Source organism: Zerene cesonia, chromosome 6 (genome assembly GCF_012273895.1).
Source record: "Zerene cesonia ecotype Mississippi chromosome 6, Zerene_cesonia_1.1, whole genome shotgun sequence".
In the NCBI taxonomy this organism is placed as follows: domain Eukaryota; kingdom Metazoa; phylum Arthropoda; class Insecta; order Lepidoptera; family Pieridae; genus Zerene; species Zerene cesonia.
Window position 1 is genome coordinate 4,666,654 of NC_052107.1, and position 27,869 is coordinate 4,694,522.

A 27,869-nucleotide genomic window follows, 5' to 3' on the forward strand; every position below is an offset into this window, starting at 1 on the left:
TAATAATATATCTGTTATATAAATTTAAACTAAATATAAATGTGCACAATAAAATAATAGGAACTAATTAAATCCATTAAGATATTTAGACATAATCATAATAAAATATAGATATTAAGTACAGCAAGAGAAAAGATAATGATTGTGAACCATTATGCTGATTAAATGAATGTACCTTTTTATCGGTTCAGATAGCGCGTTCCACAATTGAATGGCCTGAACAGTGAATGAAGTATCGTAGGAACTGGTGTGTGTGGATATATTTCAATGGTGTGAACAGATTCCCCTTTGTTGGGCCTGAAGATCAGTTTTTTTGGTTTGGTAGTTCGGCATCTTTGGGTTTTAGAACACTTGACAAAGAAGATCCATTTTTAGTGTAAAAATTTAAGGCTCATATGGTTTTCCCACGGTTACCATTGTCAGAACGAAACCAAATTAAAACGGATCATTATAAATACTAAAAAAAAAAAATCATTTCGTACACCCTGTCTAAACTTCTGTTTTAACAAACATAATTCGAATTACCTTAAAAAACTTATTCAATTGAAGTCGATTAAAAAGGAAAGAAACGTAATATTAGGGTTATCGAGTTCAATTTTGAAATACTATAATGTTCTCTACAAGTTAAATGATATGTTTTTAATCAGTTGAAAGTAATCCATTTACCTGAGTATAAATATTTGCTTGTTACCCCCGCGACTTATCTCCATCACACACAGAACAGGATTAATATCAAAAGCAGCCTCAACCTTTCTTCTGACAGCAGACTTGCTTCTGGTCCTCCATATTGATTTAACAGTTTTTGAGGTAACCATATAAATAATAAAACTTTTGTGCTTATAATTTCTTCTTATTTTAGATATGTTATTCCTGAGAAATGTGTTAGAAACTGTTTGAAAAGTCAATTCAATCAAAGTCTGTAATTGCATTTTAGAAATTCAATTGCAAACGAAAACTTTTTCATTGGGAAGTTGCAAGTAACTAAGTAGAACATAATTGATAAGAAAGCCGGTATGGATCTTTTGAACCAAAACATCCGAAATGCGATAACATACTGACCAAAACCACAGGACAGTTGTTTGACATCGTTACTATCATATACATTATGTAAAATTAAAATGTTTAATTGACATCATTTTAATATAGTAATTTTTTTTAATGTCACAATCGGTAATGGAGCTGGTTGGTCGCCTGATGGTAAGTGCTACCACCGCTCATGAACATTTGTAGAGTCGTAAGGTCAATTGCAGACTTTTCGCCTTTACAAATGGATTGCCGACTTTAATTGGGAAGGGATTAGGAAAGGATTGATGAGAGGAATAAAGGAAAGGACTAGGAAGGGTAAAGAAAAGGATTAGGGCCTCCGTACGTACAGAGCTTTTTGCAATCTCTGTAAAAACTGTTTTCCAGATCGATGGTAAATCATAAAACTCTTGATGACAATTCAATAGTGCTTTTCGGACAAGAACTACATATTTAATAAATTAATATTTCAGTTTCAGTCGCTCATAAATGAAAAATAGTAGCTATGTGTTCGAGCAATTGTTACGATGTAAACATTATGTCTAGGAGATCCTAGGATCTGTTTTCGAGGAATACATAGTAAAATGTTTCAAATTCCTTTCAATTCGATATATATAATCAATACATCGCGTATAAAATCAGCTAAAAAGTTTTTAATTGCTATTTTTTATTACATTTATAGTCCAGTCATACGATATTTTCATTTTTAACTTTCGGAAAGTTAGGCAAACCCATTTTTAGGAATCTAGACTGCACTATATATGTAAATTTAATTGGACACGGGTAATATTGATTTAGTAAAGCTTTAATTCTCACGTGATAGCATTAACATAGCACAGTCATTATCATAATTGGTTCACACATTGGACCGAACAAAAGTTGAAGGTCTTTTTCTGTATTACTGGTGTATTTACTTCCGATATTCGAAAACATCACCATTTATGACAAATGATTGTTTTTGTTTATATTAAATACGTTAAAAATTCGTATATTTTATTCTATTTTTGAACGTTTATACCCACATTATTGCTCCATATGGCGCATATGAATAACTAATTCTTTTTTATATTTGATCCTATAATTGTGACAATTATTTAAATTTTAAAAGTTATAAAAATTATAAAGCGGTTTCTTTTCCTCTTCAACATTCTCTCAATTCCAATTTATTTATTTCCTTTTAACAATACGAATATGAACGTAAATTCTAAGCTTTTTAAACATTTTTTTTCACTTTTGTTAATTAAATTTTTATTCTAATAATAATTTAGACATGACCAATATTGTGCCTATATAGCATAGAGATACCAGTAAATTTTGTGTCATACTCCTTATTTTTATCTTTAAATGTATTAATACTTAAGTAATGAATAAACATTAATTGTCATATAAATTCTATTTTGGTAGTTAAATGTTTAAACATTATCAATTTTTTAATTTGCTTTACATTTTAAATCACTGATGAATAATATCTGTATTTAATTATCTAATGCAAATAATATAATATCTATATTATAACGAGAATCAAATAAACCTTTGGTCACCACAATTTATAAATGTAATGAGGAAGTCTTATTAAATTTAAAATAAGGCTTTGGAATATTTGGGAAATGTCGTTTCTACCAAACGCACTAAACGTAATTATTTCTGACTTTGTGTATATGTGTAGGGTGTAATCTTAGGAAGTATTGATGCGATAATAAAATTTAGTTGAATTAGAACTTTTTTCACACGTTAGATGAAATATAATATAAAAAAAATAGAAATTTAAAGAAAAAGTATTCATTTAACTTTTAGGTGGCAGGAACGTTGGTGAAATTTATTGAACAAAAGTTGTTTTTTTAACAGTTATTTATAGAAGTACTTAAGGTGATTAAAAAGATTGTAAACTAGGTTTTTGATTTTATAAAATAAATACTTACACAATAAAAACAGTTAACAGCGAAGCAATAAGATTATTAATTGAATATATAAAAAAAACATTAAATACAAATTACAGACAAAAATGTCATTGCAGAATTGTTTTGTTTATTTAATGTTCAGAGAATATATAAATAAATTATACATCAAAAACAGAATACAATTAAAAGGTCACAGTTTATGAGTTAAAGTTTCAATGAATGAGTAATTAAATTCAACAGTTGTCTACTCTTCAGAGGTTTTGCAATTGTATGTAAATAGAATTAAATAATAAGTTGTTATTGTCACTACTTTTTATGATATGATATTAGCATTTAACAGTATTAATTTTTAATGTTAATTATTATGAAATACGTTTTGTCAGAAGGCAAAAAGTCTATGTGGTAATTTTATTATATTTTAAATCTTCTTTAATAAACGTAGACGAAAACGGAAAATTAGAATTAGAAAAGAAATAAAAAAAAAACTTTTACTTCAAGTAGAAAATTACACAGATAAGCAAAATTAGAAGTAAAAAAATATAAATGAGATAAATATACAATAGAAGCTCGTCCTTGAAAAATGAAAGCCAATTCAGGTCAATCTGTGCAAAATTACAGGGTAAATCTTTTATGCTTTAGTGCTTCGGTTAAGAAATTATTGAAAATTATAATAATATTGAGATTGATTAAAGTATAAACCGACAATAAGGGTCATAATCTTTAATAGACAATAAACCACTAGGAATCTATACTAACACTATAATATTTATTGCTGAATATTTGTCCCAATGTTTTACTGTGCTAATCGCATGAACTACTATTGAAAAACCGATATTAAAAACTCTTTCACCGTTAGTATACCGAGATATGATTGATTTTTCTTTTAATTAAATTGTTAATTAAAATGTAACAAACATGTGATCACTTATATGATCCAAGATAAATTATAGTGTAATATCCCTTAGGAATTATGTTGGAACGGCACCGTCTGGTTAGAATATGTGCCCCTAAAACTTCAAAGAATATAAGATGGTTGCCTGAAAAACAATTATTAAGGTTCAATACACAACGTATTATACTTTGTATTTTTCGACTTACTTTTTTATAATCGTATATTTTTTGATCAATCTACCTGTTACGCTGGAAAGGTCTAGAAATCTTTTGGGAAGCGTTTATTTCGTGGCGTTCAACATTGTGGGGCAAAATTACAGGCTAAATATAATCGTCGTGACTTTCCTTAAAAAAAAAAAAATTATCATTTATTTCCTTAATATCGTGTCACAAATTTTTAACCGTGTAAAATGTGAACTATCATTTGGGTCGTTGACCTAATCATGTGTTATGAGAAATTAAGAGCAGACGGTATCTAGGAAGTGTATAGGTTATCGGAGACGGAAAAAGTCGGTTACAGTGTTTTGAAGATTGTTCCGTAACTTTTCAAGTACTTATATAACACAACATTTTTAATGAGGGAGTCGAACATGCTTGGGCACGAATTGGCCAGCTTTTTTGCTTTACATTTTAAATCACTGATGAATAATATCTTTATTTAATTATCTAATGCAAATAATATAATATCTATATTATAACAAGAATCAAATAAACCTTTGGTCACCATAATTTATAAATGTAATGAGGAAGTCTTATTAAATTTAAAACCAGGCTTTGGAATATTTGGGAAATGTCGTTCCTACCAAACGCACTAAACTCTCACCAGGGAAGTACCACATCCCCACAGAAAACCGTGAAATAATAGCTTACTATAGCGTTTCGTACGGTGAGTAGGGGGCTGGATGCCCATATCCTTTTCCTCACCCGTCCCAGTCCGTTCTTTCTTTCCAGTCGTCAATCCTTTCCTTACCTTTTAAAAGCGGGCAGCGCATTTGCAGAGACACTACTTGGCAAATGAATTGAATGAATTTGTATTCAAACGTGAAAATGGAGATTATTTTCGCTCCTCTGAAATGTTTCAACTATGAATGTTAATTTAAGCTCAGCATATAAACTTCTTCTATAACTCTTTTACTAATAGGTCTATTAAAGGATGGAATGAACCAATAAAGAAGATAAATCCTTTAAAAGCTTTTAAAGCTGCGCTTCGGAATTATTCTTTTTCTTCCTGCTTAGTAATAATGTATCTTATCTATGTATGTATAAATGGTGTGTATATATATTTAACTGTAAAAACTTTACATGACGCTTGCAATACACTATAATTAATATCTACGTGACTTAGTGAGGATTATTAAATAGTTGTTACATTACTACACTTCGTCCTTCTCAGTTATTGTTTATTGTTATCGTAAACCCAAACAAGCAGTATTTACATATTAAGACATAATGTAACCTTTAAATTGACGAGGATATTTGGTAAAGTAAGATTAAGGCTTAAGTTAGGTTAATTTATATTATACAATTGTTTAGAATCTAATTTCATAACTAGATGAATAAAATACCCGAAAAAATTGACACAGAATTAATGTGAAGTAGATTTAATTTAGTCGCGAGATGAAGCTTTTTTAGGAGCATGTAATATAAATTTCATTCATCTGTTTCAGAGCGGTATTTTAGTATTATAACTTTGTTATTATATACTAAATTATAAATTGCAAAAAACCTAAAAATCCAAATTCCGGTTAACATAAACAAAAATAGCAAAAAATTAATTGCAAAATACACACTAAACAAGCAATTAATTGAATAAAAATATTGTGTATAAAACTACAAAGCATATTAATTAAAAACTTTAATTAGGTTCTTGTTGGGTTGTATCGGGTTCAGAATTTGTAAACTATGGAAACATCAGGTATATACCAGAGTTTATTATTTTGTATGGATAGACCAGGGAGTCCATCGGCAACGTTCAGTGTGGTGCGGCGGAGTGGGACGAGCTCCTCTCAGGCCCCAGGAGGGTAGACAGGGCTATCAACGGGCTCTCGATGTGCTGCCAGTACTGGGGTCACTGATGTATTAATGGTTACTTCATTGACGCACGCTATAAAAACAAATAAGCAGAAATAAATACTTACTATTGTTTTGGGATATAGAACACCTACACTTTCTAGAACTCTTATTAAGAAACTGGTAACTGTTTTAATACATGTACCTACAGATACAAAGATTTATGTGTAACTATGTATATATTAATATGTTTATGTTTTTTCATGGTTCTTCAATACATTTATATGACTATATAATTACATTTATTTTTAGCACCTTTTGCCCTGTGTTTTTTTTACTAAACATTAATAGCGTCTCCTTGTCCACCAGGTTGTCTGGAAGAGATCGCTACTTTAGCGATAAGACCGCCTGTTGTGCTTCTATAGAGTTTATTTATAGAATTTATTTATGTATGATTTGGTGCACAATAAAGTATTTTTGATTTGATTTGATTTGATTTATATGAGGGCATTAAATGAGGGATCTAAAGTCGATGTTAGCAGTACCTACAGTACTGTGTATAATTAATTAAAGAAAATGCGAGACACACGATTCTCCAATATCATTTCATTTTCAGATATAATTTCAAATAATATATAGTTAGCCAGTGGGGGTAATTAAGCATCATTAGTATTTATGAAAACTCTCGGGGTTTAGCCCCCGCTATTTTATATTTATAATTAAGATTCCGCCCGCGGCTTCGCGCGCGTTGTAAAAGGAAATTCTCGAAATGAGATGTTCCGGCGAGTAAAAGTAGTCTTAGTCGCTCTTTAGCCTTTTTAGATACATAAGGCAAACTAAATTTTTTGCTTTTTTGATATAAGTAAAAATGGATTTAAAAAAATTTATTTTAAATTATACTCAGTCGTTGACATAATAGAGTTCCTAAAATAAAATTCATGAAACAAGTGATAATTTAATAATCATATTGACATACGTAATAGCAGTCTTTCATCTCAATTAAGGTTTGAAAAAGGTTTTAGTCCTGTGGGGTATTATCTTGTGGGTATTATTATATACGAAGACGTTAATTAACTTATTAAAAACAATCACGTTATCAAGATCTGTCGACATAATAAAACAGTAACCAGACGATTTCTGTACATTAATTATTTTTCAAAAAGTGCTATGCAATGTGGATGTTTTATCGATCCCAAAAGAATTTTTCTTTTTGTCTGTTTGCATGCGCGTCAAGCACGTTAAAGCCACAGAGCGATTACGACAAAATTTTATGTGGTAATAGATCAAGATTAGATACAATGGACAGACTACATTTTATTTTAAAAAATATAATATAATATTCTAATTTTATTTTTTATCCATACCAATTTATTTTTTTAAAAATACGTTATATGCTATGATAGAAAATAAATTCGTGAATATCTTATCAAATTAGGTGTCATTAAACAGGTTTTTAAAACTAAATAGAGGTTTTTGTATAGGCGTTGATAGATAAAAATATTAACGTTCTATTTATTAACGCCTTAGCTTTTATATATGCAAATGTTGGTTACGATTAATTTCATGATTAAATTACAGGCGATCTTAAATTGTCAAACAATCAAATTGTGTTCAATCAGTGTAAAATCCGTCTCTCGTAAAAGATTTAGTTGTAACTAAACGTTAATTTTACAACTATGTAGTTCAAATCAGGGAAATACTGGTTTCTGTTTCAGTTTGAATTTGTTTATTTTTAAATAACCCTCTATGATTTTTCATTACTGTATTAACGTGACCGTGTACTGAGCTTGTTAGTTTTCTTCATTATTTAATTCAGTAGCCGTCTTAACAGTTCTTTTTCTTTATAGACGGAATTATGAACTCACTAGCTGAACTGCGTGGTTTCACCCACGTAAGTCTGTATTCCGTAGGAATATAGGGATAAAAAGTTGCCTATGTGTTATTCCAGTAGTCCAGCTGTCTTCGTACCAAATTAAATTGCAATTGGTTCAGTAGTATTGCGTGAAAAGAATAACAAACATTATATTCATCCATACTTACAAAGTTTCACGTTTATAATATTAGTAGGATGATAGTAGGTGCTGATTAAATACTGAGATTATCGCTTTGATCTGTCCTATGATAAAGAAAAAATGCAAAATATCCACAATTGTGGTCATGGGTAAAGGCACTTAACGGTGATTAATAAACTTCAAAGCGGCAAAACACTATTTAGAATGATTTCTTGCAATATTGAAGTGGGAATGTCTATTATTAAGAGCGTGCAGAAAGTTGACATCACCCTTTTATTAACTTTTGTTTATACGAGTATAAAGGTCAAAGCATAGGTAATGTATAGCTGGACAAAGCAATAATTTTATTATGCGGTTATGATGCTATTGATGATGAAATTAAGGAGGCTGATAAAATTGTAGGTACCTGCAATACTTACAATAGGAACTGCGAAGCACGAGTAATCCTACTATAATCCTATCCTATCCTACTAATCCTACTAATTTTATAAATGCGAAAGTTTGTAAGGTATGTGTGTGTTTGTTGCTCTTTCACGCAAAAACTACTGAACCGATTCCAATGAAATTTGATACGTAGACAGCTGTACAATTGGAATAACATATAGGCAACTTTTTATCCCGATATTGAAACGGTATATGTACTTACGCGGGTGAAACTGCGGGGCGCAGCTAGTATTAAAATAAATCTTACAAGCGCTAACCAGTCATAGTTTATCTTACTATTTACATAGGTTCTACAGTTTCAATTGATTTTACAAATTAATAATTAATGTAATAAGTAGTATCTAAATACTTATGGATAATTTTAAAGATTTTAAGTTGCTTTATTTAACTATAACACTGTGGTCTTAGGAAATTGAGTTATCCTTGGATAATGATGCAGATATTACGCCACTTACAGTTACACGTTAACTGCATGTCCTCCTTATTTCATCATCGTTATATTTCAAACGACGGTTAATTGGAGAGGTCAGACGCAGGAGCGGGAGCCCTATGTTCTATACGAAGTAAATTCCAACTATGTACTGTGATATAACTGTTTTTGATATGGGAGTCGAGCACGCTTTAGAACCTCACCACCTCACAGAAAATCGGCATGAAATAGTCGCTTACGAATGCTACTGTGTTTCGTGCAATGATCGGGGAGCTGGAGGTCCGTTTCCTTTTCAGTCCATTCCTTTATTCCCGGCGTCAATCCTTTCTTAAACCTTAATGGACAATACATTTGCAGAGACAAAAGTTTATTATTATTATAAATTATACAAATTTACAATTTACAATTGTACATCTATTTCAGGTAAAATGCTATATTATACATAGGAATTATTAGAAAAGTAAACGATAAGACTTCTCTCTGTGCTAGTCCACCGACTGTGACACCGACAGCAGGGAAGTGAATTAAATAATTTTATTGTTATTAATTTTTTTTTTGTCTAGTGGTTAGGTTTGTGTATTCAGTTTTCGAGCTATACAATTTCAATAATATGAGGACGGAAGAATATAAATTTAACTGGTTTTAAATAATACTAGTCACTAGCAGTTTGTGGTAGTGACTGCTTAATAGCCTCCTACAGAACCACCAGTTTGGTTGCCTGCATAAAACAAAGAAAAAAATACTTTCTGACTCCTATCTCAGACTTCGGCTAAGTGAGAAATCCAGTAACATTTTTATAGAAATCGGTTCGGGTTGGAATTCGTCAAAAAGGGAAAAAATGCCTATTAAATAGTTACCTACTAAGCTCTAGAGAAGGTATTTTGCTAGGATGTGGATTATCAATGTTGTACATAATGTATAGTGTAGTATTAACGTAGTAGTTAGTGTTTGTTTAGACTTCAGAGAGATAAGATGCGTATAATATACGTCAATTGTATAGATCAATATACATATAATAGATAATCTATTTGTGAAATATTAAGAATACTTCTAATTTTTAATACAAAACATGCTCTTGTTATCTTTCCTACTTTACTTAAATATTAGCGGCCCTCCGGCTTCAACCGCGGTATGAATGGCTTTGTATACAAAGGCTTATAGCCTTTAGAGAGATCACGTACCTATGAAACGAAGGCATATATAACACCGTTTTATGTATAGACTTCTCTGTGAAGAAAAATAATAAAAAACATGAATAATTTTGTAAATAATTAACTTAAGTACTTGAAAAGATACATATGAAAGTGCATGCAAAACAATTGTAGTTGTAAATGCAGGTGATATGGTGAGGTGCATTTGCATTTTGCACTAGATAGTGCAAAATGCAAATGCATGGCTCTGTGTTTGAGCCTAATCCCAATTAATATAACTGCCGAAGAAAGTTTTGTTAGTCTGTCTGTCTCTTCTTCACGCCTAAATCATGGAATCTATACCAAGAGACTATATTTACTAGGTAAACCTATAAAACCTATAAAAAATATCTATGTATATGTATATACTACGTTATTCATTGCATACATATTATAGCGATAGGCATAAATTTTCACCACTGCCCACTACTACACATTCTTGACAGCTCCCCAAAAAGGATTATTTTTTCAAATTTTTGTAAGATTTTTCCTTGTTGCTCTGCTCCTATTGGTTATAACTTGATATTACACTGATATAGCCTTTGTATATAGACAATATATACCAAAAAATAATTAAAAGAACATTTCGTATCTCGTTCGTTCAAACAATGACATTTACGATTCAAAAGAGCATTTCGTATGATAGTTTATACAAAAAATTACATTCAAAGTTTAAAATAATAGTATGTATATGTATAGATTGGATTCTGTATCTTTATCTAGTTCATACGTATTCGATCTTCGGTCTGTATTGGGATAACCTCAAGATAATCGAATCGCACAAGCTAGCCTGTAGCTAGCGTCAGGCGGTCAGTGTTTGATTGACATTGAGCGCGTGCGCAGGTCACCATGATCTTCATTGCACTGTTGTTGATATCCGGTTCGATTGCCGCGAACGCGTGTAAGTTATCTTTGCTATTGAAATTTATTTTTAATGTATGTAAAAGTCGTTTTTTTGAGATGTGCTTTTTATGATTTGTATTTAAATATATATGCTTGTTGTACCTTAATATTAAATGGTTATTTTTTGAAACGATGACTAAAAACAAAGGTAGGACACAAACAAAATAAAGTGGGTGGAGGGGAGGACAATCCTAATTCGACTGTATGTTTTTTGCTTTGTTATTGTCGATTTCTCTGTGAGGTTTTAACCGATTGACATGACATTTGTGCTTCATATGAAACTAGCTGCGCCCCGCGGACTCACCCGCGTAATTCCGTATCCCGTAGGAATATCGGGATATAAAGTTGCCTATGTGTTATTCCAGTTGTCCAGCTATAACGTACCAAATTTCATTTTTATCGGTTTAGTATTCTTTGCGTGAAAGAGCAATAAACACACACACACATCTTTACAAGCTTTCGCATTAATAATATTAGCAGGATTGTTTTCATTTGGTTCCTCTTTGAATCTGGAATGGTACTTGGTCTCGGGACATCGGTGACCCAGGTCCCTCTATAAAGAAAAAGGAAAGAATAGAAAATATTTTTTTTACTTTTATGTTGTTTTGTTAAACATCTAATCTTTATTTCTTAACTCAAAAGACACGACGATCGCAGACAAAGTCGCGACTATTTCGTAGTCAATTTTACATATTTATATCCACAGAACTTCATCTTTTAGATAAAATATAAATTGTTGAACCAAATTATTAATTCTTTGAAATTACGTTGAGTGAATCCCCTGCTGTTTCATATTTCCAAGAATAAGGTAAATAAATAAAAAACCGGAAAAATTGCAAACAAGCCAAACCAACTCGAAGTATTAATTAATTATTATACCCATCTATATATATTTTTTGCTTACGGTAAACAAAAAATATGCGAATTTGGGATATAGAGTACAGTTAGTACATAAAGACTAGCTGTATTAGATAGAATACTAGACATATAGCTTTAATATATATAGCGCGATTGCTTATAGGGATTACTTCGCAAGAATTCCAAAAAGAAAATGCATGCGATACTCGAGACCATTACTAGTAATTAATAAATAACTGAATACATTGTGTTCATTGTTTTTTGGCTTTAATGGGTTCTAAATTTAAAAAAAGAACATACTAAACTGGTCCTTCTTGAAAAATGGCTTTTATTCAATGCTATAATACATTTGCATCGAGAGATATGTAATTAAATCATTTACATAGTTTTCTTTTTATTTTTTTTATACAACTCTTTTTCCATATATTTAGTTTCTTTTCCATCTTTCGTGTTGTGTATCTTGCTTCGTAACATTTATCTATCTATATCAAAATCTAATTCGTACTAACACCCCACGTGCGTTAACCCCGTTTTGCTTGGGACGCATACCACGCATACTTAGTGAGCAAATGTTCAAGGCCAGCGAGCAATGAACTAACCTGTACTGCCTACCGAACAAAGTATACCCTGAAAGTACACGCAATCGAAGCTAGTAGTATATACGTTCTTTTATAGCAAAGGAGGCAAAGATGCTTCACTTGATGGTAAACGATCCGTGTCGTTCATATGTATATACGCCAGGGTCATTGAGAGTGTATAGTCATTCAAAAAATATAGAAAAAGTCGACTAGATAATCCATCTTTTTATTATCAGTCCCTTAATAATGAAAATTAATAGCCTAATAAAAATTTGAACCCTAGGACCTAGACTAGGTTATTAATTTGGTAAAAATGTAGCATATAATATTTCTTCAAATATGAGTAACTCTTACTCCAATTTCCGCAACTATTTAATAAACATACTGCGTCATTTTACGTCTATATAGAATTCAATTTTTAATCTTTGGCAGACAAAATGTGTATTTCTTTCCTGAAAATTTGCTGGTACTAAAATACCAGCAGGTAAGCATTACAAAACGAGACTATATCGTGAGTCCAGCTAATAAAACCTAGTAGCTATAACTGGATAATACTGGATTTAGAATGAAATTGATATTACTTTTAGATGGTTTAATAATTGTTGTATCATCTATTTTGCGTCGTTTATATATCCGTGAGCTCAGTGTTCTAGGTCACAAGAAGTATTCACATCGATGTAAAAAAGTTTCACAATATTTAGGTTCAAAAAATCAATTCTTATAAACCTAAAGCTTGGTCATATTATTATTGTAAATAGTTAAGAAATTGCATTATATTTATTTATCTACTCTATTATCACAAAAAGAACCGCACTAAGCCAAAATTAGCGGATTATATAACCTGACAATGGGTTGTGCTTATTAAAGAAAAGCCACATTAAAGTGTTTGCACACAACTTGGTTATTTCTCTGAAAACAAACAAGTTTATAGTGCCTTCAAATTAATTCATACCAGCACAAACATTACGAAAATTCACCTGAATTATGCTAAAGAGCAAAGGCTCGTTGTCATGAAATCAAATTACCTTAATAACTTAACTATACGACGAATTTTTAATATTTATTATAATTACATTTACAAACTAAACCCAATATCGAAATAAGTAGAACTATTCCAAATTTTAATAGGCTCACACAATATGAACTAACCTCCTTATTGTTTTGAAGGCGGTTGAAAAAATTTGTTTTTATTGAAGTTTTAAACATTAATACTTTATATAATGAAGATCTGTTACTGTATCTACTGCTGTAAAATATCTTTATTGTTTAATTCTCTATATGACAAAAGGACAATGTCATAAAGTCTGTATTTAAAATAATTACGTCATAATAGGTTTGTTGCATTAGAATTATTTCTAAATGAATACGTATTTGAAATATCTTAACATTTTCTTGGAGAGAAATGAAGGACCAACAAGGTATACAATTACATGTACGTAGTTTCTAATTCCCAAATTCATATTTAGTTATAAAAAAGCAAGTGATCCTTATACGAGGAATTTTTGAAATTTATTCAATGATAATAAAACAACCTACGCGACGCCGCGGGCTAGTTATCTTAAACTAAACACTGTATATTATTGTATACTCCAAGTAATTTGCTTGTGATGTGAAAATTCTTCTTAAAACTTTGAATATGTTTTAATTATCCTGAAATAATTGGGACTTTTTTAATAACATTTCATAAGATACATTGAACTAATGAATTATTAACCAAATTTCGTTCATTAAATTGAACTAATGTATGTACTTACGTATATCGCACATAAGTTTAAGCAGTTTTAACACTGCATATTTTATTAATTGATAAAAAAAGCACATAATGTTATCAATTTTTTCTCAAGTGATCATCACAATAACATCGTTTTGGTAACTTATATGGGACATATATTTAATTGAGTTGCAATAAGGATTTTCAATATTTTGTGTGCTGTTAAAACTCGTATCGGTAACTATATTTAATTTGAGCTGCATTCTCTATTTTTTACCACTAACTGTGACACGCGGTTGAAACCGCGTAAGTCCGTATCCCGTAGGAATATCGGTATAAAAAGTGCCTATGTGTTATTTCAGTTGTCCAGCTAGTATTCACATCGATTAAAACACGAATAAAACACGAATATGACATTTTCTAAAAAAAATTCCTAGCTAGATCGATTTATCGCCCCCGAAACCCTCTATATACAAAATTTCATGAAAATCGTTGGAGCCGATTCCGAGATTCCAATTATATATATATATATATATATATATATATATATATATATATATATATATATATATATATATATATATATAATTGGAATATAATTGCTGGTAAAGGTATAAGATATTCACTTTAGACTATAAAGCAAGTTTCTGATTTATTGGAATCATGTATATGTCTTTTATATTTTTGTTCTCATTCTATCAGTGACGAGTAAATTACTCGGGAACTCTTGGTCCTTTTCCAAGAACTGCTCCAACTGTGTGTAATAAAATTATAGTATCAAGGATATGTGTATGTTTGATGGTTTAATATAGTTAAATGCAATGTATATATTGGACTTGAAGAATTTAATTCAAACTTTGTACACATATCAAGGATCGGTGACAATGCAATAATTTCATGAGATTATCTTATTATCCTGATAAGGGTCGCCAGGATTAAATAATTTCCTTTCATATAATCTGTATAAGCTGGTGCGTGCCGACTTCGTTCACGTGAAATTTGAACAAGAGCAAACTGGAAGCATTCAATAAAATTAAGTCTATTATAATACTTTCCTTCACAGGTAGCGTTGATTTTAACATAAAGTTTTCCAGATCTCGATTGTTATATGTCAACAGAACATGACCACCAGACAAAACGTTAAAAGTTGAATTAAAAAAAGCGAAAAACGAATCTTGTCGACCTGATACACATGTACATAAAGCATAAAGAAAAACTGTTTCATCTATCCTACTAATATTGTAAATGCGAAGGTTTGTGAATGTAAATGTTTGTTACTTTTTCACGCAAAATCTACCGAACCGGTTGCAATGAAATATGGTACGTAGATAGCTGGGCAACTGAAATAACATATAGGCAACTTTTTATCTCGATATTCCTACCAGACTTACGCGGGTGAAACCGCAGGGCGCTGTTAGTTTACTATAAATTTTAAGACTTAAGAAGAAAAACTTTATCGTCCATTATTGTCTTATTTTCCCTCTTGTTCACGAATGATCCACTGTTCATTTACCTATTCCAGCATGTCCGCACATTGTTACCAAAAAGGAATGGGACGGGCTATTACCCCTGCACGTGGAGTATTTACCTCGACCAGTAGATCTGGTAATCATTCAGCACACCGTCACACCATTCTGTTCTACTGACGCTGCGTGTGAAGAGCTGGTAAGAAGCATTCAGACAAATCAAATGGAAGATCAAGGATTCTGGGACATTGGAATGTCGTAAGTAATCATGTGTTAAAATTACGATTTCGCTCACGCTCTTTTTAATTAATAGGATGTGTATTCGTCATGGAAACATGCTAAATCCTAGTTTCCAGTCAATACGAGAAAAAAATTAAGACAGTTATAAAGGAGCTAAGTATTAATTTAATGTAAACAATCATTCAGTATTTCTTAACAGTCTATGAGCCTGTGTAAGGTCGTCTTTAACCCATCTGTTAACCAGATGAGACCTGTTTTTCGAAATATTTTTCATTTGTAAACACGCCTATAAACGGGCTAATAATAAAGGACCCGTATGCTATAAGTGCTCTTCGGGATTTAATAAAATTTCCTATGTTCTGAAATTAAGAAAACACATACTTTAGAAAATTAAAACATACTTTATTTTTAAAGAAATTTCAAATGCGCTTATTTAGGAATATTACGCTTCCATCCCCATTTGACACTTTTTTGCCGAATTATATTAACTCGGTGTTTTTTGATCGAAGATTTGTTAGTTTCATGTTATGTGAGGAGTATATTATTGAATTTTGTGTAAAGAAGATGTAAAGAAGAATAATTAATTTCTGCAAATTTTACGAGCAATAAATATTCATCTTCACCTTTACACAATTATGAGTTTTGTATAGCACTTTAGAAGAGATTTATAATAGTCGGATAATTCGGACCTGCGAAAATGTGCTTGCGGATGCATGTGCTTTGAAATGAATTGGGTAAACCCCCTAGTAGGGGTAATTAATAATAGATTTCTCATTTGTTTAATACTGGTATTATACAACCGTACGTAACCTTATGTTTCAGATTTCTCGTAGGTGGCAACGGTAAAATATATGAGGGAAGCGGCTGGCTCCACGTTGGTGCGCATACTATAGGCTATAATAAAAAATCCATTGCAATTTCCTTTATAGGAAATTATAACAGTAAGTAGATATTGCATTTTGTCGATTGATGTATAATTAGAAACAACGCGAGCGTGTCGCCGGTTATTATTTTGACAAATGAGTTTTCAATCGACATCGAAATCGAAAGCTTTAAACAATGACTTGCACTAATTGATAAATTTCATATAAACCTGAATAAATTTTTAAAAAATTATCAAAGTTATGTGAAGGACTGATAGATAAACAGAAACAAGAAGGCCTCTAAATGTAGCTAAGTATATGATAAAAAAACTGTCCATTTAAATAGACATTGTTTTTGAATTGGAACTCAAACATTCATTTATTCATTAGACTTCTTATTGTAGCAAAATTAAACGTCATAACATAGCTTTAAAATTTACCAATGGTTCGGAAAGCAGCGGAAAGCAACAAGTCTGGTATTGTTTCTTTATTAAAGGAAAGAACTTAAAATGTATATGTACCTTCAGCAAACTGTATCTTGATACGGTTCAACAGCGTAAAAATCAACAACAAAAGTTATTCACCTAATACACACAACGAGTGGGATAAAGGTTTTTTTGTTTGTTTAAGATGACACACCAACAAACGCCCAACTGGAAGCAGCGAAATCATTGATCCGTTGTGGTGTTGAAAATGGACATTTAACACCTGATTACAAGGTGGTCGCTCATCGACAGTTGATAGCAACTCAAAGCCCCGGTCGCCGCCTTTACCAGGTTCTGAGAACTTGGCCCGATTGGATGGAAGACGTTACGTCAATTAAAAATTGATCGTCTGTGAAGGAAGTTTGAGTTTTTATTTGAAATTCTTACCCATAATGCCGACTGCATTTTTACATACATAAATGTATATTATAAGATCCCAATGCTCGATTATTTATTTGTTTGATATAAACAATGTGTTTTTTTTACCACTACTACTATTTTAGTGACTTTAAAAACAAGAATTCCTTCAGAAAATTCTTGTTGAGTTATCCAAAGTCTCTACGAATCATGTATTTATTTAGTGCGTTGTTAAACTGTAATATGTTTCAATCACTATGAAGTTATTAATGCCAAGCAAAAGGCTTTTGTAAATGACGAGCTTTTAAATAACAAAAAAAGTGCTAGCCGATGATACTAGCGTTTATGAAAAAACTGTAAGGATAAATATATGAATATGAACCCATATTTCCAGTTAGAAATTTTAATTTTTTATGAGAGCGTATTGATAGAATTTGTTTTTCGTTTATGCATGATCTTTGTGATGCTATTTTCACCAAGAAGTTAGAGTAACTGCGCCAAATGATGCATTAATTTAATTCACTTGAAATAATAAACATTCTAAGAAACATTGAGCTGAACTACATACAAGTTGTACGAGTTACGAATGTAAATTAGAAATACAACTCGGGGCAAGAAATCAAACATCAAATATTCAAACGAGGCGTTTTAAGCACCGAAAATCTAGATACATTTATTCCACATTATATAAGAATGTTTATTCCTCGATTGCGAATTGTAGTCGTACTTCATACTGAGATCTGTACCATATCCACCAGCCTAGTGCGTGCCTGGTAGCCGCTGAGACTATCCAACAGTAGTAACATACCTGAGAATTAAACGTATACTTTAAATCAAATTTCATGTTAAATATTATTTGAATAAAAAATCGACGTGACAACGCCTGACTTCTCGGCCTATATTCCCATCTAATGTAATGTAGGTATCACACTAATATTAAAATGTGAAAATTTGTTTTTTTGGATATTTGTCCGCCAATAACGATGAAACTACTCATCGAATATGAGCTGACTTGGGTGATCGTATACTTTTTATCCCGATCAAATGCTCCCTTGGGATTAAACAGGAATGGATACAAAAATGGATAGAAAATAGCCATTAACACAAAAATCGCTCTTGTTTTTTTCGCGTATGATTTTAACCCATACGTGATATTTTAACCGTATCGTAATTAATGAGTTTACCTCTGTGCCATCACAAATTTGCATCCAATTCCATCACGAAAATGTCCAGCCTATAACTCGTAAATGTATTTTTTTTTATCGAAAATACAAATATTTTTGTTTCATGACGTAACAGACTGATATCTTTTACATGTGTTTATTGCGATTTTATTACTAGTTCCTATAATATCATTAGCTTTAAATTTGAAAAAGCCCCAGCCCAATCTTGTGTTCATTCATTTTTAATCGGTCATTTTTAATTTGAAATTTGTAGTTTGTTTATAGCGTTCGTGTATTTTGCTAGCCTTAGCCTTTTTATTTGATATCCGTATTTATGTAGTTCCTATAATTTTTCAGAAAAGAGCGGATGATCTTCAAGCGGCTGTACAGATTTTCACTAAGCATGTCTAAGAACACGCATATAAGTTATTTATTCATCCTCCATCCATGGCCCATATATGTTCCCACTGCTGGGACACAGGCCTCCTATGAGGTTCAGGCTATAATCCATGTCGTCGAACTTTTGAGTCTTGGACATGCCGGTTTCCTCACGATGTTTTCACCGTTCACCGTTTTAAGCAGTGTTATCCACACTGCACGCTTGCCCGGTCTCGAACCCCGACTTATCGAATTTGAAGTCCGAGGTTCTCACCACTAAGCCACTAACCATCGCTTTTGTTTCTAATTATTCTACATTTATTCTATTTTTAATTTTTTATTCTACATTTATTATAAAAAAATAATTAAAAACGCTTCATCCGTTCGGAAGCTATGATGTAACAGACATATATCACCTATATTTATATGTCGAGGATTTAAAAAAAAACAATTGTCCGACTAATAATCACATTTCTATGTTATCAAACAATTGGTATTTTTATGAATAGAAGAAAAAAGAACCTATCTTCTACAGGATTTACTTCCAAATGAAATGAATGTATCACATCACATTTGCATTCCAGTAACGGCACAAAACGAAGGGGAAAATGGAGGAAATAATAAAATTACAATTGCAGCAATTCTGTTCTGTGACTATTTCAAGTATAATATATGACATTGTTTATTTTGTTGCGTCTTTTTCTTCACTATTTATTACGTTACAATGATAAATGCAAAATGCAATAGACACATTACGCTATTTATTATTCTTTTCCCCAACCTTTCCAGTACAATTTTTCCTGTCGTTAATCCTTTCCTTATCCTTTGTCCCTTCAAAGCGGGCAACACATTTGTACCGACTCTGTATCTGCAAATGTTCATGGGCGGTGGTAACGGCTTACCTTCAGGCGAACGCGGCTCAACTTCCCCAGCTATTACATAAAAAAATTCTTATTTTATATTACTATCTGCAACGTTTCATATACCTATAAATAAATATTCTATCAAAATTTCATCATGTTTTTATACGCAATATTAGCTGACCCGACACACAACGTTCTGCCTCATTCGTATCATTTAGAGATAAAAAGAAAAGATGTTGGCCGAATCTCAGACTAACCCGTGGAACAAACGTTATTTCATAAAAATTGGCCCAGCCGTTTCGGAGAAGTTTGGTAACAAACACCGCGACACAACAATTTTTATATACGAGTGTATATTAATTTAACAGTTCCTTGTCACTGTCATAATAACATCGAACCCAATCGTACATAAATGAGCTAGGAATCAAGGTAAATGTTACAGGAGTATTTGCGGTGTTAACTCAATGAGGGAATCAAGGTAGCGATCAATATTTAAGCAGTTCTCTATTATAATACAAACGAGATTGAATTTAAATAAGAAATTACTTAGATAATTTTGCGAAATAGGCAATAAAACGGGTTATTGGCAATAAAGTTTGAGATATTAAAGGACTCTAAACTGAGAAATTAACGGACCATGGAACAAATAACAAGTCTCGCTATTAGAAGACCTAATATTTCGAGACTCGCATTGAAGGAACCACAGGTAATTATTTTGGCACCCAGAGTTCTCAAATTAGCAATAGAAATGTGCATTTAAGGTTGGATTGGGTACTATTTCAGCAATTGCAACGATGGGTTTCCTCTTTGTCCTTATTTTATATTACGTAATTACTTGTATTTCTAAATCCTAGACCCCCTTTATCAATAAGAAACCAATGTGCCATCTAAAATATTAAGCTGAAGGGCATGATGCTACGTGTATGTAATATTAATTTTGAAATTTGAATCGTATTATCTTTGATATTGTTTCCATTATTTATCTGGGAAAATTGCCGTTTGTCAATGTGTTTGGCTTTCTTCTATACTTATCGTTAGATAAGCATTTGCAGCAACATTTGTGTTAGCTGTCACCAACATAGTATGCTATATATTCTCATTATCACATCATTGGAATATTTAAACACTTACTAGGGTCATGCAGGCTAGAACAAAGGTCGACGCCAAAGGCCAAGGGGTGGCGTGGGTTTCTTGCGTCATTAGGCCAGCTAGTGTTCTACCAGACAGCCAGGCAGCCAGCACAGCAAGAGGTGACATCAGCATTATGCCCAGGCTGTCTACCATCAGCTGAAAATCGTAAACTCTTGTTAATATATACAGAAGACAGTCGGGTCAGTTACACCACTTTTAGCTGAAGAACGACTGAACGCGTTCTAATGAGTTTTGGATTAGTCTTCGTTTGCTTAAGCTAAATCCTTAGAAAAAAGGAGAGATTTAAATCTAAAATGATTTATCTTTTATGCCAGTGATTTCGTCTTTGTTACATCGTTTATTGCGCTTGTAAACATAGTTTTTGTATGTACTTAAGCTATGAATGAGGATTTAAATTGATTCTGTGAAAATAAATATTCTACATAATATTATATAACCTTAAAGTAACTTTTCAAAGGGAAATGTTTAGAACTAATTGGACAGATGAACATGATTTATATTGAATCGGCGATATTTCTGCGAAATATTTATATAATATCTACCATTTAAGTTACTGCCTGTTGGCAATGTTTTATAAAAATACAGGATGAAAGGTTATAAGTCCGACAATGCGAAAGTTTGTAAGGATGTGTGTATGTATGTTGCTCTTTCATGCAAAAACTGCAGAACCGATTGCAATTAAATTTGGTACATAGATGGATTCCGAATTTTGGAAAAAAAATAATTAATAATTTTTATTATTGATTATTTTGATTACTTATTTTGGTCTTATAAGCCAGGGCCGTTATAGGTAATGGCAGTATGCTAAATTATTTTATCTCAATTTGATTTGATGCGTCATGCACGATTTGTAAACGCTACACAACCATAGTGTTATGTTAATACGCTAAACATTCATAATGGTTACGAATGTAAATTTTAATAAATACCACACTATAAATCTATCAAAAAATTAAAATTTGTCACTAAATAATTTTTATGCTTTTAGTATGAACGTATCTTCTAAAAATAACATTGTTTATGAGTTTGCTTGCGTTAAACTAAACAAAAAAAAAAAACATGAATAACAAGTGAAAATTCGAATAAACGATAAGGAGTTATAAACTATGAATAACAAATAGTACCTAACGCCTAGATGCCATTTGTTGTTGTTATTTATTGTTTTTAAAAGTTGGTCTTTTACGTTTTTAAAAACGAATGAGATTCTCAATTCGACTTAACTTAGTAAAGTATTTTATAGTGAGGATTTTATGTTGGCCAGGATATTGTTGTCATGTGGAAACATTTAAAAATTTGTAGTGTTTTCCTCCCCAGGGAAGTCCGTGGCATTTTACAACAAAATATACATGGTAATTACAGTTAACTAGAGAGTGTAAATAATAACAGCGTAGCTTTCCAGCCTTCAAAACTGCTTAATTAGTTTCCCCTGTCCCAATTGGCAACACATGGATTCAAGTCTCGCATGGTTACTTTGATCCATTTCCCAATGTTCGTTCGGGTTCCAATTGTATTAACGCTGTTCCAGCTGATGTTTTTCTTGCAAAACTTAGAGTTTAATAAAAAAACCCAAAGTAGAAGGTATATAGTGGTGAATCTTGGGCAGTTTTAAGAAGTATTTATATTAAGATATATGTCCCGTGCTTTTTATTTCAGAGTAACCAAAGGAAGTGCAACTGGTGGTGATGGTAAGTGATCAATGAATGAAGTCTGAAAATGTCTTACCTATTTAAACATAAAGGAGATGGGGAAGGGTGAGAAAAAGGAGATGCTTTTCTCTCGGGGATACAAAGATCAAATAAAGGATTAAATCGAGACAGTAATGTAGAGTTAAATGTTATAAGTTTAAGAATTGCCATGATACTTAAAAATTATGTATGATTATTTTTGGTTGATATGGATTGCATTATTCATCATCATCATCATCATCAGCCCTTATATGTTCCCACTGCTGGGACACAGGCCTCCTATGAGGGTTCAGGCCATAATTATTGCTACACAATAATTTCATGGAGTATTATAACATAACATACACAATATTTTCATGAATGTTTTAGAAAAGGGAAAAATGAAAATCTAAAATACCGGTTATATCGTAGATTTTTGCTTTGATATTTTGATAGAACCAAAAACAGGGTTTTTAAATAAGCGCGGTTTGATTTTGGCAGCCTTGGAGGCCAGATCGTTTTAATAACATCTGACAAAAATACATTTTATTATTCTATCATTCAAGCAATTACGATGCCCAGGTACAAAAATTAACATTACGTACAAATGATACTCGTAAAATCTTATGAGCAACCGAACCGAAATAGAACAAATAAATTAAATACCAAGATATCTTTCTGGCGTTCAAACACAAACAAGAAATGAATCTTTGTATATAATTTTGCTATAATTAAAAACTAAAATAATATATTTAAAGGTAAATAAAGGGTATTATTATATATATTATATATATCATTATCTTTACGCGAGCGAATTATTAAGGGGTAGCCATATACCCATTAATAATTCAATCTTATTTAACTCGAATGCTATCAGCAAAGGAGTGTTTCCGACTATTGTTTGTTTGTTTCTTCTTCAGAAATGTTGGAGCTCCAAAAATTTTAATAAATTTAAAATTGGACTATATGTAAACAGTTAGTTAGAGTAGTAATCGAATTCCAAAGCATATTTTTTATTTATTTATCTAAAATTGAATTTAGAAAACCTATTCAACGATACCCCACATGCTCGAAACGCTTTTTCAGCCCCTACTTATCGGAATCGGCAACCAAACCCCTCGTAAATACCAAATCTAAATAATGGTTAAATAAATAAATCTAATAGAAACATTTTGTTAATAAATGATAATTTCAACCCAAGCAGTTTCCAAACTCAACCCTCAAATAAAAATTCATTTATAAATCTAAAATGGAAATAAAAACGCTTTCCAATGATGTGCTTAAGCAACATTATGTGAAGTCAAAATTAAATGATCGGTATTTTTTGCGTGGTAGCTAATCCATAAACACAAGAGACACTTGAATTGTTTAATTACCTGCTTTGCATTCTGACTCAAAATCCACATGACTAGAGCCCTAAGCACGCCGTATCTATGTACGCGTCGCGTTGCATACCTCGTCCCACATAGTTCGCATCTTGACTTTCCGGATTCCGTCAACCATCGCTCTAAACACTTTACGTGTACCCTCCCAACAGTACCCCTACACGAACAGGCTGAAATTAACTGACCCAACTCCGGAGACAATGATTCTCCACCATGACATATTCTACACATATCATCCATAGAGAATGTACTAGGTCTTTCTTCCTCTTGTACATCATCGACTGTTGCTTCAGCATCTACTATCACATCAGGTTGAATTTCATCTAATGTCAACGTTTCATGTTCAGTCCAATCTATGGAACTGACTCCCACAGATCGCTTCATAACTTCATGTTTGTCGATATTAGGAGGTTTCCTTTTTGGGCTTCGCACTTTAATTCTATGCTGCCTTGGATGCTTATCGCGTCTAGTCGGAAATCTTTCGCTTACATGCTTCATTTCGAATACATTTTTTGTTTCTTCATTGCAAACATCTTGTACTTTTTTGGTTATAATTCCCTCTGTGCAATCACCTAAGATATTGAATAGATCAATATTGCTTGAACTTGCAGTAACATCTTTGTCAATAGTTGGTGAATTTGCATCTATAACTCCAAAAATATTAGATGTGCTTTGGCATTGATCAACAATTTGAAGATTGGATGATTTCTTTGAAGTGTTAGGACATATTTTATTTTTGAGTTTATTTGTTTTTATGGTTACCGGTGTTTGTAATATAGCCTTGATGTCCGATTCTTGATTTGAGCTGAAAAAATACACAAACATATCTGTTCTTGGAGTATAAACGCAAACATATATATTAAATAAAAAAGAATAAATAAACTATTACTTCACTTGAGTTCCATTCTGTGACTTTAACATATCACGTCCCCGAATTTCATTCTGCACGGAGAATCTTCTACGCCTCGTATTTGGCATTGTACGAAAATTTTTGAACGATTTTTACGAATTTATCTTGATTTTTTTCTAAATATATACTAATACATTTTCGGTGCCATTGACAGTATATAGTAATTTCGTTTTCATAAATTTGACGTTAAAGTTCATAAAATCTTTTTGGATCATGAAGCGTTTGTAATTTAAAGGGCATTTGTTTAATAGTCTACATATTCATGAAATAAGCAGTTTTATTTATTTTCATTGTTTAGATGTACACGTAACAAAAAACTGGCGGCTATTTGTTGTTTAGTTGGGTATGAAGAGTTGTTTGTGTTGTTTGATTTTATATTTTTTTTAGTTCGTGTTAAAATTGATCGAACTTGATGGCAGATCCATTCGAACCTGTTTCTTCCTTTGAAAACTAAATGTATTATTGTAAGAACGCTACTACACTTTATTCCTCGAAACTTACAATGAAATGAAACAAAAACACGTGCTACGGACATTCTGTTTTGCTAACCTGTTTTATTAAAGTGTTTTTTTTAATTGCGGTAGCGACCCGGTTTTAGGGGACTACATGCGCTAAAAGCGTGTTTTATAATGCTTTAAAATGTGTGATCCACTGCAGTAATATAAAATAATAATTATAAAAATAACTGATATATATATATAATACATATTATACGCTTCAAAATAACATACAAAAATGTATTTTTTATGTCACCATCGGCAATTGAGCTGGTGGGTCGCGTGATGGAAAGCGTTACTACCGCCCATGAATCTTTGGACAGGCGTAAACTCGATAGCAGACATAACGCCTCAAAAAATCGATTGCCGACTTCGAATTGGAAAGGGATTAAGAAGGATTTGTTGAGAAGAATTAAGGAAAGGACTGGAAAACGTAGAAAAAGGATATGGGCCTCCGGCTCCCCATTCACCGAACGAAACACAGCAGTGCTATTTCGAGCCGGTCTTCTGTGGGGGTGTGATACTTCCCTGATGCGAGCTGGCCCAATTCGTGCCGAAACGTGATCGACTCCCACATTTTATATCTGTATACTGTTATGATAACATTAAAATAGTGCCCTTCGATTTGTTATTACATAACTTCGTCTTATTTCCCGGAAAAAACAATTTTTGATCCGATTTATTTCCCCTCGCTTAAAATAACTGTTTTTTTTGCACTAGTAAGTGTTTTGTATGTAAATTATAAAATTTCTTCTTGATACTTCCTGTTATCATAGCTTTTATGAGTGAAAACATTTTTACAATCCATCTAGTAGTTGCGGGCCTACTCGAAACAAAGAATCGAAAATGTTTTTCCTCTTTACCATGTTTTGCTCTTTATCATTAGTATATTAATTTTTATCTATTTTTTAACTCAGAGTTAATCAGAAAAAAAATTATTTATATGCTTTATTTATTAAATTTATTTTAACTCCTTAATACGATATATAACAATTATTACTGTAATGGAAAATAAATAGTTTTCTATTTTTTTTTATATCCACTCTGCCACCCATGATACCGCCTCAGCAATCGAACATTTTTACTCTTTCGGTTTTATGTGTTAACAACACTCAATTTTTTTTCTGTTCTGTAAAATTTCTCAATTTATATCGTATTTGAATGCTAATATACTTAATTTAAATTTAGGTACTTATTAATTCACTCTTTGAAATACACCACAGTGTTAATAAAAATATATTTCAAATCGTAGTAAAAATGTAATACATATTTTAATTTATAAAAGAAATAATATAAGATTTATATTAACATATATTACAATTTGTTATTCACAAGATTATAGGGTCAAAACACTTTGAAGTCTACCCAAAAAGCTCTGATGCACTGTGAAAAATAATGTTCAATAAATATGTAACATTATATATATTTATACGAAAACTCTGTACGTCATGAATAATTCATGTATAGTGTTAAATGTATACGCATAAATTATCTTACTTGGTACAGAAATTTAAAAAAGATCTCTGAATATTTGTCGATCAAAGTAAAATTATTCAGAACGGTAACTATGCGAGATTTCGTTCACTACGCGAGCGAAGCCGTGGACGGAGAGCTAGTAAGTAATTAAACACAGGCAGCTAAATAATAGTAGTAGAAATAGAAAATACACTAATATAATAGGAAAGTTTTAATTTCTTTAATTCATAAGCATAACATTATATAGGTTACAAATAAAGCAATTGTTAAAAAATAAAAAACATTGTACTCGCTTAATGCGAATGAATAAAATATTTAAAAACATTTTAAATTTCTAATATACCGCAAAGCAGGAGAAGTGTATGCCTGTTAAAATTGACATTGGAAGATGTCTTGTAGCCTCTTTATTCACCGACGAGCAATCTTGAAATTAAAAAAAAGGGCCAATCTTTTGTTCAAAACTGTAAGACTCGGTTTTTCCATGTTTTTCCATTTGTTGTGACAGCGTGTTATGGTGGTGTGTGTGTGGGTGCGTCGAAACATCTTACACATAACTTATATATTTCGTAGTTGTAATAATGTTTATAGTGGGACAATATAATACTATACATGTGATATACAAAAAATTCACTCAAGCGCAAACACCTAGTATTAAAATTAAATTCAAACAGTTTTGAAGAATCGTCAAAGAAAACAACAGGATTATTGCTGAATATGTTATTACTCAAAAGACTGTTTAGCCTTTATTTCCATTACTATTTTATATATAGGTATAACAATTTAAAAAGACATTTAATACTTAATGATAATTTCAGACACTGTAGATATTTTTCACAAAATAACTAAAGAATAATTCATTCATTCAATGTTAAACTCCAAACGATGATACATTTGTTAATTAGGTAAGAAACAAACGGCGACTATTATAATATACCACAAATAGTGATAGAAAATTTAAGTACCCGTTACAAAACATTTGCCGCGGCATCTAACAAGCTACATTATCATAAAAACTTAGGGAA

The 27,869-nt window shown here is 31.6% G+C and overlaps 2 protein-coding genes across 2 annotated transcripts; one reads left to right on the forward strand and one right to left on the reverse strand.

The window, feature by feature from the left end:
• The first annotated feature begins 10,645 nt into the window (after window positions 1-10,645).
• LOC119840393 (peptidoglycan recognition protein-like) lies at window positions 10,646-17,362 on the forward strand. Its single transcript, XM_038366991.1, has 4 exons — window positions 10,646-10,799; window positions 15,471-15,672; window positions 16,477-16,595; window positions 17,148-17,362. Exons 1-4 carry the CDS (start codon window positions 10,748-10,750, stop codon window positions 17,345-17,347), a joined length of 573 nt encoding a protein of 190 aa, XP_038222919.1. The 5' UTR covers window positions 10,646-10,747; the 3' UTR covers window positions 17,348-17,362.
• Window positions 17,363-17,964: 602 nt separating this feature from the next.
• On the reverse strand, window positions 17,965-24,942 carry LOC119840604. The gene is made up of 4 exons (XM_038367290.1): window positions 24,854-24,942; window positions 23,956-24,769; window positions 20,895-21,050; window positions 17,965-18,167 (listed from the first exon to the last, which is right to left on the reverse strand). The coding sequence occupies exons 1-4, from the start codon at window positions 24,940-24,942 to the stop codon at window positions 18,057-18,059; spliced, it is 1,170 nt and encodes a 389-aa protein (XP_038223218.1). The 3' UTR covers window positions 17,965-18,056.
• Between the last annotated feature and the right edge of the window lie 2,927 nt (window positions 24,943-27,869).

Bases quoted from the DNA above. Each gene is read 5' to 3' on its own strand.
- LOC119840393 (XM_038366991.1), top strand. From the start codon at position 10,748: ATGATCTTCATTGCACTGTTGTTGATATCCGGTTCGATTGCCGCGAAC. The intron at 10,800-15,470 runs GTAAGTTATCTT...TACCTATTCCAG, and splicing joins TTCGATTGCCGCGAACGCGT to CATGTCCGCACATTGTTACC. The intron at 16,596-17,147 runs GTAAGTAGATAT...TGTTTGTTTAAG, and splicing joins CTTTATAGGAAATTATAACA to ATGACACACCAACAAACGCC.
- LOC119840604 (XM_038367290.1), bottom strand. From the start codon at position 24,942: ATGCCAAATACGAGGCGTAGAAGATTCTCCGTGCAGAATGAAATTCGG. The intron at 24,770-24,853 runs GTAATAGTTTAT...GTATTTTTTCAG, and splicing joins CAGAATGGAACTCAAGTGAA to CTCAAATCAAGAATCGGACA. The intron at 21,051-23,955 runs GTAATTAAACAA...TACGATTTTCAG, and splicing joins TGAGTCAGAATGCAAAGCAG to CTGATGGTAGACAGCCTGGG.